Source organism: Martes martes (genome assembly GCF_963455335.1).
Source record: "Martes martes genome assembly, chromosome: 13".
Classification (NCBI taxonomy): domain Eukaryota; kingdom Metazoa; phylum Chordata; class Mammalia; order Carnivora; family Mustelidae; genus Martes; species Martes martes.
Genome location: NC_137901.1, coordinates 39,064,967 through 39,079,765, shown reverse-complemented (window position 1 = coordinate 39,079,765; position 14,799 = coordinate 39,064,967). Strand labels below are relative to the sequence as shown.

The window sequence follows — 14,799 nt, the reverse complement described above, 5'->3', positions numbered from 1 at the left end:
GAATGAATCAAAATGACTACTACTTGGGATAGGAAGAAACTGATAGAATGGATATAAATGGAAGTGATATTTCCCTGAAAACACTTTTTATTGTATATTTTTTGAACCAGATAAACGCCTTACATATTTAAAGTTAACTCAAAAAGAAGAATTAGGAGAAGGAGAAGAAGGGATCAGAAGAAGTAAACTGTACATTGAATACAAACTGAAACAGAAAAAATAATTCAGGAGTATCTTCATTGTCTATGTGTACATTAGGCTATACATCTATCTTTAGTAGGAAATACTACAAGGTTGTAGATTTAAAAAAAAATACAAATTAATCATAAACTTCAGTCAATAGTTTTCTTTTTAGTAGTAATATTTCTGTTTCCAGCAATTTGATGAATAAGGTAAATAAGCAATTATATCAATATTAGGATCTAAGATTTGCACTGCAAGAGTAAAAGATAAAAATGCAATATCAAAGAAGTTAAATGAAATCCTCTAATGCTAAATTTTAACTATAAATATCAATATGGGCCTTTGATTTTAATTTTTAGGAGGTATATATTTTGCTAGGTATGTCCCAATGTCCCTTGCAGGCCTAGAAACAATAACTTCCCAGCAACAGTGAGCTATCATCACCCAGTTCTTCATTTCTAAATACCATTTTATCAATAAAAAGACCTAGGATATCTTGGAGAAATGCATGGTAGAAGGTCTAAGGACGGAAAGTGTAGGGTGAGGCAGGGGGATTATGTGAGGCCACAAACTGTAATGCTAATAGACCACAAGGGATATATCTAAAGGCCAAAGGAGCTGGCTTGAGGGGACTCCTTCTAAGTAAATTTGGAACAATATGTGTCAAAAAAGAAAAATGACTCAATGAAATCCACAAGTCTACAGTGATACACACACACGCGGGCACACACACACAGACAGACAAAAAAAAAAAAAAAAGAAAGAAAAAGAAAAAAGAAAAGAAAAATATCCTAAGATTTCCACCAAATACTTATATTGAAATTTGTAAAGAGAAAGAAATAAACCTTTATCTTATCTTTCAAGGTGAAATTTCATGCCCATTCAATGAGGGAAAGTGTGTGTTGTTATTGCTGTTGGTTTTGGTTTTGCTTTTGTTTTTTTGGGGGGGGGGCGTTAACAGAAAAAATGCTAGCTTATAAATATAAAAGAAATACTAGAATTAGCAATCACGATTTTGGCAGGGTACAAGATATGATGGCAAACATCGCCCTACAAATTGTGTGCTAATTGCCAGTTGCAAGATATACCTTAATAATGGAGAAAATGGTTAGTTACTACTGTAAAGAAATGATCAAAGTTAGCATCATCATTAATAGTGAAATTGTAAGTCTTTAATGGGATTCATCATCTATGAGGTGTTCCCGTAAAAAAACTTTAATCTGATTATATTCAAGCTTTTAGATATACATTTGAATATTACAGAAGCAAATAAAAGAGCAAGTTGAATCCCAAGAAAACAGAGAGATTCAGAAGGCAGACATTCTACAATTGGCTTGATCATTTCAAAAAGTCAGTGTGTGCATGTGTGCATTATAGGTGGGGTCTATTTTATATTAGAGATATCTAAGCGACAAAAATGCAATAGTGCATCTTGATTATGTGCTAGTTATAAAAAAGGGCAGAAAACATTTTTGGGACAATTGGGGAGATATTAATATTAGCTGGAAATTGGTTTTAATTGGTTTCTTCGGAGTGATGATGATATTGTGGTTTTACTTAGGGAATGCCATTTTAGGGACAAACAGAAAAATCATCGTATCTCCCACTCACTCTCAAAGGGTTTGAAAGTGCAAATTTGATTAAGAGAATTATGATTAATTTTTGAATCAAGGTGGAAGTTGTATGCTCATTGAGCTTTTTGTACATTTAAAAAGTTAAAAAAATAAAAATATAATGTTGGAGAATTTTCTACAGTTAATGAAAAACATGATTCACAAGTTAATTAAAAGAGTGAGCAATAAGGGGCAGAAAAAGAACAGAATGGAGGGTTACAGCAGATCAGGTTTCATTAGTAAAAGAGCAGATATAAAAGGATAACATAAAAATGAAAAATAAAAAAAAGAAAATAACTAAAGCACTAGCACTGACTGCCCAGTTTTTAAAGCATAAAAATTTCATTTGCAGAAATAATATTATAATGTTAAATAGAAGAACACTACAACCAAGTCATAAATATGTATGTACAGATATTAATCTTGTTTAAAAACATGGTATTATCCACAGTTGTAAAAAATGGAAAAAGATTATATAAAAAGGAAAATCAAGTAATAAGAAGATGTCTTTTATTTCATTAAACTGTATTCTCTGAAAAATTACTAATATCTAGTAACTTTTCTCATATTAACGTTATATAGAGACCAAAATGCTACTGAGGATTGTTATAGGATAATATATTTAGCCTGTTAAATAAGGGGCAGCTGAAAGTAACTGTGAGGAGGCATGAAGTCTGGAGCCAAACTAACTTGATTGGAATTTTGGTTTTATTATTCTATGCCTCTGAAAAAGGCATCTATACTACCTAGGGTGTAGGTTAAAGAAATTGACCCTTGTAAAGTGGTTAGAGAGGTGTGTGGCTTATTTTAAGCCTATTTCAGTATTTGTAAAATTGAGCTTAACATAATTGAGTCCCCAGTTTTTAATGTTAATTAGTATTTTTAAATCTTAAAACCAAAATAATTTCATATACATTATATTGCCAAGATAAAATTCAAAAGTCATCATACTACTCACTATTTTCTTAATCCTATACCCAGAAAAGATATCTGAGGAGTAATTAAATCCTGGAATCAGATTTAAAGAAATTATATCATAAAACCAACACTTAAGATTTTCTAGCAGTTAGGTACATATGATTTTTCTAAAAGCAAATTACACATTCTAGTTACACTGAGTACATTTTGTTTTTTTCATTTCTCATCATTGTATTATTTCATTTTAATTAAACATGTAACTATCAAAACCATATGATACTATAGAAATGCTAGAATAAAGCAAAAAATATATATTTAAAGATGTTTAGGATAATAGTTAAGAGTTTGGAAATCTGGATGCGTAATTTTTTTAGTTTGACTTGCATTTAACTATATATATTGCTTGGGAAAAGGAATTATCCTTTGTAAGCTTAAATTTCCTTATCTATAAAATGACAATAATAATACTTCTGCATAGAGTCACTATCGATTAATTCATGTGTTTATATAATTTATATAAAATATAGAGAGTGCCTGATGCCTATAGCACTTAACAAATAACCTATTATTGTTAATGCCATTGCAAATGATCACCAAATGATAACTTAAATCTATGCCTACTTGTCTTATGTAGCCACACTGAGTCTCCACTATGGAACATAATGCTGCGCATACAGTAAGTGCTTAGCAAATATTTGCTAACTAATAACTTCAAGCATTATTGAAATCTAAAAAAATAAAAATTATTGAAATCCACTTTGCAGGTCCTGTGCAGAGTTTTTGAGGGAACAAATGATGTATTCTATTCATCTCCTAAAAGAAACTTAGAGTGTAACAAACACAAAAATTTATCAAAAGTTTAATCTGATTTGCTTTGGCCATCAACTCTATAAATTCTAAGGTATCTTGATAAAGTAATTCTATAATATTTTCATACCTTGGGACATCTTGGCTCTTTCTACATTTTGGCTATCGTGGACATTGCTGTTATGGACACTGGGGTGCATATGGCCCTTCTTCTCACTACATCTTTATCTTTGGAGTAAATACTCAGTAGTGCAATTGCTGGGTCATAGGGTAATTCTATTTTTAATTTTTTGAGGAACAGACGAATGGGAACCAAACAGAGAGCTTTAGAAGGAAGGGGGGTAAGGAGGATGGGTGAGCCTGGTGATGGGTATTAAAGGAGGGCATGGATTGCATGGAGCACTGGGTGTTATACACAAACAATGAATCATAGAACACTACATCAAGGGGCACCTGGGTGGCTCAGTGAGTTAAAGCCTCTGCCTTCGGCTCAGGTCATGATCTCAGGGTCCTGGGATGGAGCCCCACATAGGGCTCTCTGCTCAGCAGGGAGCCTGCTTCCCTTCCTTTCTCTCTGCCTGCCTCTCTCCTTACTTGTGATCTCTGTCTGTCAAATAAATAAAAAAAAAATTAAAAAAAAAGAACACTACATCAACAACTAGTGATGTACTGTATGGTGACTAACACAATACCATAAAAAAATTACATACCATAAAAATAGTTCAGTTTTTACACTTCCCTTAATGAAAATGCATGCGTGACCTGAATTTCAGAGCAACAGCATCACTGGTGTAGCTTATTAGTCACTAGATTTCCAAATAAAAGGGCTTCAATGTGTAATTTTCTATTAATGATGTTAGCTTTAACAAACATGAAAAAAGTATATATTAGAAAGAAACTAAATTTGGCTTAATTTCTGGCTGATTGTCAAAGGAGTGACCTGTTTTTAATTTTAAGATCTTATACTTGTATCTGGGTCTAAAACCTTAAGTTTTGTTTGCCCCACACCCAGAAATCTTTGGCCAGGGACATGCAAGTACTATCTGGTACTATATGACTTAAACATAAATCCCATGATCCACTCATTTCAAAACTGTTTTCAAATCCTGGGTATCTTAGTAGCCTGAACTCATTTTTGATGGCCTGGAGAAAGACAAATTCTCATATCCTACTGTTTTAATATATAAAAAGTACAGCATGAACTTATTAAAAATGAAAACCTTTACAAGACAAAGCTAACTATAAGCAAAACAGTATACAGTAATTTCAGAACCTAAATGATATTATTTAACATTTAAAATATTTTAGAAGAAAAAATTGAGTATTATCAATTTTATCATAATGCTGCAATCCATAATTCAATGAGAAATGAAACAATCAATGTGCAACTGAAAAGTCACTTTATATACTCAAAGATAATTTAAACTTTTATTACTAAAGATAAGACTGTAAGTATAGATACATAGAAATGTCTTATATAACTAATATTTGACTAACTTGTAAAGTAAATCATTCTTCACTTTAATTCAGCTCTGACATTTATTATCTATGGTAAAAACACTGTATTAGAAATGGAATGTGCTACCTTTTTGTATGTAGATACTTTTGGCAATTCCAAGGAGCACATATATTTTGTAAGCATTGCATAATGACACTGCAAGTGCCTTCTGTCTTTCTGTTACTTTAAAACGATCAACTGAAAAAGCAAAGATGTCACAACTTATTCCTCTTTAGTTGCTTCAGTCAGCTAAATAATCAGAGCAGAATTAGGAGAAAAAATACGAAGAGGACAATAAAGGAAAAAGTGAATTCAAACCTCAGGCTTATGATGTCCCAGGGCAGATATTAATGGTTCTGCTTTCCTCTAAGTTCATTCTTTTCCTTCCATACATTGTGTCTCACAGTTTTAACCAATATGTTACAAAGTGGAAGCCTACATTCTGGAAGTTTCATTTCTGTGAAATGTATGTATTTTGCTGGCTATGTTTGCTAAGTATGAAACTATCAGCTCCCCAATTGATGCTTCTAATTTTGAATATTTTAGGGCATAAAATATTCTTTATGGATGAAATTTTGTCTGCTTAATCCATCTGCCAGCAAGTTCTTTTTTTTTTTTTTTCCTGGCCAAATATTGCTCAAGGCCTTCAAGTGTTTCTTCATCTGTGAAATGAAAAGAGGTACTTTCAACCTAAAATGCCTTGATCTTCATGTCCCCTTGTAAGTTCAAAATCTTCCTACAGACTTATAGACTAAGCAGCAAAGAACGCAGCACTCTGGGTGCACTCTTAGTTTTCTTTAACTCTCCAGAGGGAAGGCCTAGTGATGAGCTGGATTTTGCTGTTTTTCAGTATTTATAATTCTTCAAGGGTCCTCTAAGCCAAGGGATTTGTCCTCAAGAAAAGCACTTGCTTAAATGCCAGCTATTAATTAGCTTCTTATTGAAAAGTAACTTTAACGTTTCTGCACATTAAAAAATCAAAACTGAAGTTTATAGTATGTAAGAATGGTCGATCACATGTGTTCACAGTTGAATTCTGTCCTGCTTAAAAGATAGTTTGAAGTCCTATCCTCAGTCCCTCAGAGCATAATCCTATTTGGAAACAAAGTCTTTACAAAGGCAATCCAGTTAAAATCCAATCCAATCCAATCCAACCAGTGGCCTTTATTTATTTTTTTCAAGCACTGTCCTTTAAAGAGGCGGGGAGTTTGTACACAGAGACATACACAGAGGTAAGACAATATGGACATGGGCACCTACAAGTCAAGAAATGCCTGAAGCTACCAGACACTGAAAGAGAGGCCTGTTTCTCTAGAGCTTTCAGAGAAAGTATGGCTCTGCTGGCACCCCAATCTTGGATTTCCATTCCCCAGAACTGTAAAACAATTTTTGTTTTGCTAAGCGTCCAGTTTGTGATGCTTTGTTATGGGAGCCCTAGGATACTAAAATACTATGCTTCAAACATTCTGAGTCAGTTTTCTAGTAATACCTTGTGATTATTACATTGTATGGTGGTAAAATATTCTAGAAGTTTCTAGAACAGACACTCTGTCACTAGAATGATTTCTTTGCAATTTCTTGAAAAAAATTTCACAAAATTATGAAATGAACCATGGTATAAAAATACTTATGATGCAAATAGCAATTTTCCAGCTTATTTGTTTCATAATTGTGTTTTTATTTACAGGTGGTTTTCGACACAAAAAATTTCTGGAGGCTTTAAAGCAAATCATTTTATACAAATCTCTGAGAATGTTTGTTCTATATCCTAACTGTGTTACTTTTGTCTATTTGTATCTTATGGGAAACCACCAAATAAAGATTTAAGGATAGCTTCATTTTTGTCAAGGGAAAAGAGTAGAAAAATAGGTAGTGAAAAAGAATGAAGCCTACAAATAACATATTAAAATTTCAGAAGTGTTCTTCACATTCTTTATATAATCTCTAGTAAAACTGTCTCTTCGACATAGGATGCATCCTAAAATATTGTAAGAATTCCTGAGCTCCACTTAGAAAATGACTTCTACTCCATCTCTATACTATCACCAGAATGACTTTCAAATAAATTGAGTCAGTGAACTTGTGTCCTAGTAAACTAACAAGAAAATAATTATTTGAATAAGTATATTTTACCACAAAATTAATAGTAGTTTACTATAAAACAAAGTGAAGGACCAATTAAATGCAAGGTTTATCCACAGATAACATACTTGCAATTAATAGTGTATTAATTTCTCTCATAACCTCATAAGATTTTTTAAAAAATGATATTTAGTTTGTTTATAAACTTCTGATATCACACAAAATTATGAAACAATATTTAGAAAATATGAGATTATAAAGATAAAAATAAAATTAATAATATCCTGCAACTCAATGATAAACTTCAGAATTTCTTGTATTTCCTATCAAATACACATACACATCAAACACATATATAGTTGATTTAATATAACTTAAAATTAGTGTATAATTATATATCCATATAAGTTAACCCAATTACTCTCATACTTTTATGTTGTATACAGACTTCTATCACTTTACATCATATCAAGGTAATTTCCACGGCATTGCTAACTTAGAATTTGTAGTTTATTTTATTATTTTATTTTTTAAAAGATTTTCTTTATTTATTTGATAGAGAAAGAGTGAGAGCATGAGCAGGGGGATGGTCAGAGGCAGAGGGAGAAGCAGGCTCTCTGATGAGCAGGGAGCCAGATATGGAACTGGATCCCAGGACCCTGGGATCATGACCTGAGCTGAAGGCAGATGCTTAACTAAGCCACCGAGGTGCCCCAGAATTTATAGTTTAAAACAGTTGTTTTATATTTATTTAACCATCTCCCAATTGTTTGACACTTATTGTTTTTAAGATTTTATTTATTTGAGAGAGAGAAAGAGAAAAATCATGAGCGAGGGGAGGGCAGCAGGAGACGGAGAAGCAGACACCCCATTGAGCAGGGAGCCTGATGCTTGGGGCTCCATCCCAGGACTCCAGATCATGACCTGAGCTGAAGGCAGATACTTAACCAACTGAGCCACCCAGGTACCCTCTTTGAGCACTTACTCTTAAAGATTCTGTAAGTCTCAGAATACTTGACAGGGGGAATGCTTGATAAATACTGTTGAGAGACAAATTTATATTTCTTTAGTTTATTTTAAAAAGATTTTATTTATTTATTTGTCAGAGAGAGAGAGAGAGAGAGAGCACAAGCAGTAGGAGTGGCAGGCAGAGGGAGAAGCAGGCTCCCTGCTGAGCAAGGAGCACAGTGTAGGACTGGATCCTAGGACCCTGGGAACGTGACCTGAGTGGAAGGCAGAAGCTTAACCGACTGAGCCACCCAGGCATCCCAAGAAACAAGTTTATTATTTTACCTTAAATATAGGTGCAACACAGTCTTTACTAAAGAATTTGTTAGAGAAGAATCAGAGAGCTCCTAATTCTGTTCATTCCCAGTAGAATTATTTTCCTGGAGGACTTTTTAATATACTGTAAGAATAAAATTAAGATTATATTTTGTGTTTGTTTATTCATACTTCATATCAAATAGCTTTTAATGAAATAAAACCTGGATAGAAACAGAACTATTTTTTTCATTACAATTTTTCAAACAGACATAGCTGCGTTCATTTTCCTATAAGTTTGTTATATTTTCCAAGGTGTGCTTGAAAGGTCAAATGGCAATATGATACTGAACATTAAATTTGTAATAATTTTTTTTTAATTTGAGATAGCTTATAAGTACTTTTTAGTATTTATTTTAGTCTTGTGAATAATCTTGAAATAAAAATGACAGAAATCATTATTTTCATATCACAGATAATGAAATTGTTAATCCAAGATCCTAAGAAGCCACTTGTGGCACCCAGTAGCCTGGATTATCTGTAGGAGTAAAATGGCTCTCCAGATAATATGAAGGGAATGAGTAGGAAAATGGGCATGCAACTGAAAAATACAAGTCATGGTCAAACCCAAAACCAACCCAAACATTACACAGTGTGGAATTAACTTGGAAGCCTAAACAGTGAACACGGTTTATGTCAGATAAGTTTCCGTGATATGTATTTAGCAATCCCGTGGGTTAAGGAGCTAATGTGTCTTTTGAAATAGCATAACATTGTTAGACACTAATAAGGCATTTGGAAAATATATTCATTGATATATGAATTCACCAGTGTGGTCATCAAGAAAGACCTGGAATTTCCCTTTCTGTATATAGACTTTGTTTGTGGCTCACCTGTAGGATATGGAATAAGATTTCTAAAATCTCAGTCTATTTAATCGCATAACCTTCAGGTAGCTTGGCTAACACCAATTACCAATGCTTTCAACCCTCACATTCATTATTAGAAACAACGTTAGAGTCAGTTAATATATGGATAAATATTAACACTTGGATAAAAATTATCCCAAGAAAGAAATGAAGAAATAAAAGAAAAAAATACAAGGTGAAAAAATACCCTGATGAGGTTTGGAAATTCTTCTGACTTAATGAGATCCTAACAATAAGCCCTTCAAAAACTCCTTCTTGTAGAGAGAGGAAAAATAAAGCCAGTTGTGAAAGTAGTCTTGCCACTTTTCTATAAATCCAAGTGGACCTGAATTTATGTGATGCTCACCCTTCAAATAAATGTTTTCGAGTGACATGAAGATTCCGAAAATGCTTCAACAGCAATAACTGGGATGGACGCTGTGTTGTAATAATTTGGATACACTTGACTAATGCAGTTATTTGCAATGAGGTTGGCTCAGTGCCCAAAGCAGTGAGCAAACAAATATAGCTCGACAATTGTTTCATGCCTTCCAAGACAGCCAGAAAGATTTTTGCTCAGTCCAGGGGGGGCCAGTGGTCACTACTGCAGATTCTGGTCATCAACACTGCCTCAGATATATTTTTAAAATAGTCTTTGTTGAATTCACCAATGTGCTTTATGTAAAAATGCTGGTGAGGCGCGAGCGTTTTTAATCAAATTAGTATGCAACATAAGGCAGCTGTGTATTCAAATGGGTTTTTTAGCAATTTGGTTGTTTTCCTTATAATAACAGGAAAGAACATTTTGATTTTGAAGGTGACAGAGGCAATATTACCAGAATTAAACAATCTGAATTAGCTTTTTCATGAAATGTAATATGTTTTATGCTTTTAGATGGGATGCTCCGGTGCTTTCAGATGAGCCTTCCACTGTCACAGTCAATGGCCAGGAACAGAATAAGCTCTGGAGGTAGGATTATCCTCAAATTTAATTTTTTTTTTTAGAAGAAGCTAATGGCAAATGTTTCTAGCAAACTTTAGGTTCATCTATGTTATAACTAGAGAACCAAGACAGGATATTAAAGGAACAGATAAGTATAAAATTAGTAAACAAAGTTTGACATTTTGCTTATTCTATGAATTTAATGCTGAAAATGAATATAATCCCTAAAATCATAAACAGCATGCATGTCAGACAAAAGCTGCAAAATTTCATTTCTTTGTCAACTTAGGTAAATTCAGAACTCTAGTACATAAGAGGGTAACAAGATTACAAATTTGAGTTATATGATAATGATTTTTTACTGCAGAAAGTTTGCAACCAAAGCTGATTAAACAAGTAAAAAGAGGCTCTTTTTATTATTTCTACACTTTATATGATTGTTATTCAAAAGAGAAGCAGAGTCCAACCCTATCACTACACAGATGGGAAATTCTTGTTTTTATCGATTAAGAGGAAACAAAAGCCCAAAGGGGGATAAAAACACATGTGCAGTGTTCAAGGTATATTTGGAATTCTTGAAATGAATAGCTTTCATAAAACCATTTCTTACTATCCCAACTTAGCCTGTTTGGTTTTGAAAAAGACCAGGAAGCTTTTATGCTGGCTCCTCACAAACTAGTTTCATTGATCTTTAGGAAGCAGGATCTTTTGACTTCTTAGCAACTAGAATTGCCTGTTATTGATATGTATTTGTGCAGTACAGCTTAATTTTTTAAAAATTGTTATATGGTGATAGTGGTAAATCATTTTTTTTTGTTTCATCTTTATGAACAGACTATTGAAAAGTCCTTTCCTAGAAGATGTTTATTTAGGAACTTTATAGCCTAAGGCCGGACAAATAGTGATTAATGTCAACTTAGCCCAGGAGTCATGTGATCTAGCTTCAAAAGGAATAATGTCTGCCTAATAGAATAATAAGTGCATGCACTGGGGACCACATAGATGCTCTACAAATATTAGCAAGAGCAATGTGACTAAAGCAGGCTGCTAGTGTTCTGGATGAAAGGATTTTAAAGCCATCTGGTGTCTGGACATCAGCCTGAAAATCACAGGCTTCAATCCATAAGATAATCCATTCACATAGTCCACATACTGAGATGGCTTTCCGGACGGATTTGTTCCATTATCCCAGATCAGTCCCTGTAACCTGTGGAAAGGTCTGATGTTTCCTAGATAATAATAAGAAGCACTTATTATTTCTTTTATGGGACACACTTATTATACGGATTCAAATGGTTGAGGGCTCCATACTCAGAGAGAGAGACTGAAATAATAGACTAATATAGGTAATATTTTTAAATTAAAACTATATTCCTTCTTTGTGGAAAAAAAAATTAAGTATATACTCAGTCTTATGCCTTTTAACAAAGGTAAGTAACTCCAAAATAAGAGTTTCGGAGATAAAAATAACATGCAAAGGGGAATTTCAATTCAATTAACATTTATAGACAATATATAAGAAGGAAATAGAGACAAAAAATAAGTTAAAGTGATCTCTGTCTTCAGAGTTTGAAGAGTCAAAAAGAAAATAAAAAAATACATAAATGAAATAACCTATATATACAGTCAAAGCAGGCCAAAAAAGTAAAATAATGCTTAATGTTTCCAAAAGTATTTGTACTTCAAATTATATAATAATTTAAAATACGATTTAATTTTTTTACTTATTTAGAAAACAACCAAACAACCTTTAGTTTCAAGATTATATTTGTTTCTTTAGAAAAATATTTTGCCCACTGGCATTTAAATAACTAGTATATAAAATCTTTAAGGTGTCATTGTGAAAATGATTTTAAATTAAAATATTAATTTTCATATACTACTAATTTTCCAGAACTTAAACTATCATACCATAATGTTTCCTTTAGAGTCAGATCAGGAGAACAAGGCACCTGGTGCTTCTTTGTTCTTTGTGTGTAGTTATCACATTTAATATCCCAGTGAAAAAAACAGCCCTTTCCATGATTAGTACATACTCTGCCTTTCCCATTTAGATGAGCATCTTGAGCTGAATCCATTTTGCACTGAATATTCCCATCACCTATGTCTTCAAATCTAATAAATATGACAATCACGGAATATTTTTCATGTGAAAAAAACCCAGTCTTATCTTTCACTTCCTATTCTTTGTGAGTGTTCTTGAATGCTTAACATGAAAAGGTTTGGCCTACACAATGAGGCTGTAAGTTCAATGAGGGAAGGACTTAGACTTTTAATTATGTTGAATTCCTCCTTCCACCAATTTTTGAGCACGTATTATAGAGATAGGTTTGCCACAAGAACTCAAGAATGCTTGTTAAATAAATGGAAAAAAGAAATTGTCTCCTTGGACACATATGCTTGTGCTACTTACTATGTGTGATTGACTGTTACCTGGCTTCTGCCTTTATCTAGGTGGAGGGAGATGGGATGAGAAGGAGCTGGTTCACTTATAATCATCAAGCAAAGATCTATAGAATATAACCTGTGTGCCAGGAAAGAGGTCAAGCTAAAAGTAATTACTGTTCTCAGTAATTTATAATCCAAAATGCACGCAAGGATTTCTTAGCTTTTAGGAATTACTACAAGCTGTCTCAGTATTTAAACTTTTTCTTATTTTGTCTCTGAGATGGTTATCAAGTGTGGTTTCAAACTTACGAACTGGGGTTGGCAAATTATCTAGTTACCAACTAGCACTAGTGAAAAAATGTCACTAAGTGTAGCTGAGGCATAAAACTGTTCTTGTTAAAAAATATTTTTACAGTCCCTCTCTGAAATTAAAAAGAATCCTGGAGAGTAAGGCAAAAAAAAAAGATAATCAAAACAGATTTTTGAGAAATAATAAATCAGCTGAAAGTGAGAAGATTTCGGAATTTTGAATTTTTCTGGGGAGGAAACTGGCACAGATCCAGAAACTCCCAGTATTAAGAAGTTGGAAAATCTAATTTCATTCTAACTTGGGATAGGAAATAAGAGAGTCAATAAGCATTAAAGGTTGTAAACTTAGTAATCAAAGGGAGAACCATCACTAATGAAGGGTAGACTCAGGATAAATTAAAAAGCAAATATATGTAATCATGTATTATGAATACTTTTTCAATTTGTAGAACATTACTGGCAAGATGAGTCCAGTTTTGTTAAAAGACAGACTGGAAGTGTCTATATAGTAAGACAAAAACATTTTCTTCCATGCTGGGATTGTAGGTATTTAGAAAGTCAGGGTTTTTTTTTTTTTTTTTTTTTTTTTTTTTTTGCTTTCATTATTTTTCATATTTTCTGTAATAAGCATATGATAACAATGTAGACAGAAAAAAATGTAAACTTTAGAGTAAAAAAATAAACAAATAAGCAAGCAGGCTAAAATACATTTCTCATTCTGACATGAAGTGAAAGTCAGGAGCCAAGGATATTCAAATGACTTACTTGAGGGACCATGAGAAGACTTAGTAAGATTGAAAGGACCAACTGAATGTAGCTGGACTTTATTTTAATAAAGTATACAGCATGGGCCTTAAAGGCAAGGTTTTTTAAGTTATTTGATTCCCAGCTTATATCTACATAAAATGGGGCTATTTATGCCTGCTTCAAAAGGTTCTTATAAATACTAAATGAAAAGCTGTTTATGAAGCACCTAGAAAAATAATGCCACGTAATGCACTATAGTGTTAAATCTGGAAAGACCCTGATGAATCAACCAGCCCTGGGTTTTTCAAACTATGGGGTTGCAAATCATTTCGAGTAATACCAATTTAGAGGAACATAACTACCATTTAAAAATGAAACTGCAAACAAAAGAAAAGAATAGAAAAGTCACACCAAAAATCATGAACTGTACACAACATTGTAAAGAATCATTTTGTCAATTTCCGCACCTTGCTATATATCCCGCAGAAATGAAAACATACCTCAGCATGAACGTGGACAGCAGTGTTATGCAGAAGGGCTGAAAAGTGGAAACAATCTAAATGTCCATCCACTGGTGACTTAAACAAAATGTGACCTATCCATATAATAGAATATAATTCAGTAAGAAGAGGTATGAAGTGGAAAAACAGGATACGACATGGATGAACATTGAAAACATTATGCTAAATCAAAGAAGCTAGTTGCAAAAAACCATATATTGTATGATTTAATTTAAATGAAATGTCCAGAATAGGGAAATCTATAGAGAGAGAAATTAATTAAATTGAAGATTGCCAGGGGCAGGGGCCAGTTTTAATGACTACATGGTTTCTTTTGGGGTGATAAAAATTAAGATAGTGGTGATAGTTATAAAACTCTATGAATACACAAAAACCCTCTGCATGCACTTTAAAAGGGTGGATTTTATGACAGGTGAATATCTCAATAAAGCTATTATTAAGATAAAAGGAATTATTTTGTGAAACTTCATTTCAGTCAGGTATACATATGTCCATTGATCTAGTGCATTTTGTTATTCTATAGAAGAACTTTTCCCCCTGAAAATCGTGTTATTTAGCTATAGGCTTGTACTATACAAAATAAAAATGAACACAAATTTTCCTTCTCTTTTATGAAATT

The 14,799-nt window shown here is 32.9% G+C and overlaps 1 protein-coding gene across 1 annotated transcript in view; it reads right to left on the bottom strand.

The window, feature by feature from the left end:
- Nucleotides 1-14,799, bottom strand: part of CCDC178 (coiled-coil domain containing 178) — a gene marked incomplete at both ends in the record, with an annotated part of 413,121 nt that overhangs the window by 130,234 nt on the left and 268,088 nt on the right. Inside the window, 3 exon segments of the mRNA XM_080821927.1 lie at nt 12,649-12,661; nt 12,665-12,700; nt 12,704-12,739. Of these exon segments, the coding sequence (XP_080678053.1) occupies nt 12,649-12,661; nt 12,665-12,700; nt 12,704-12,739 (85 nt within the window).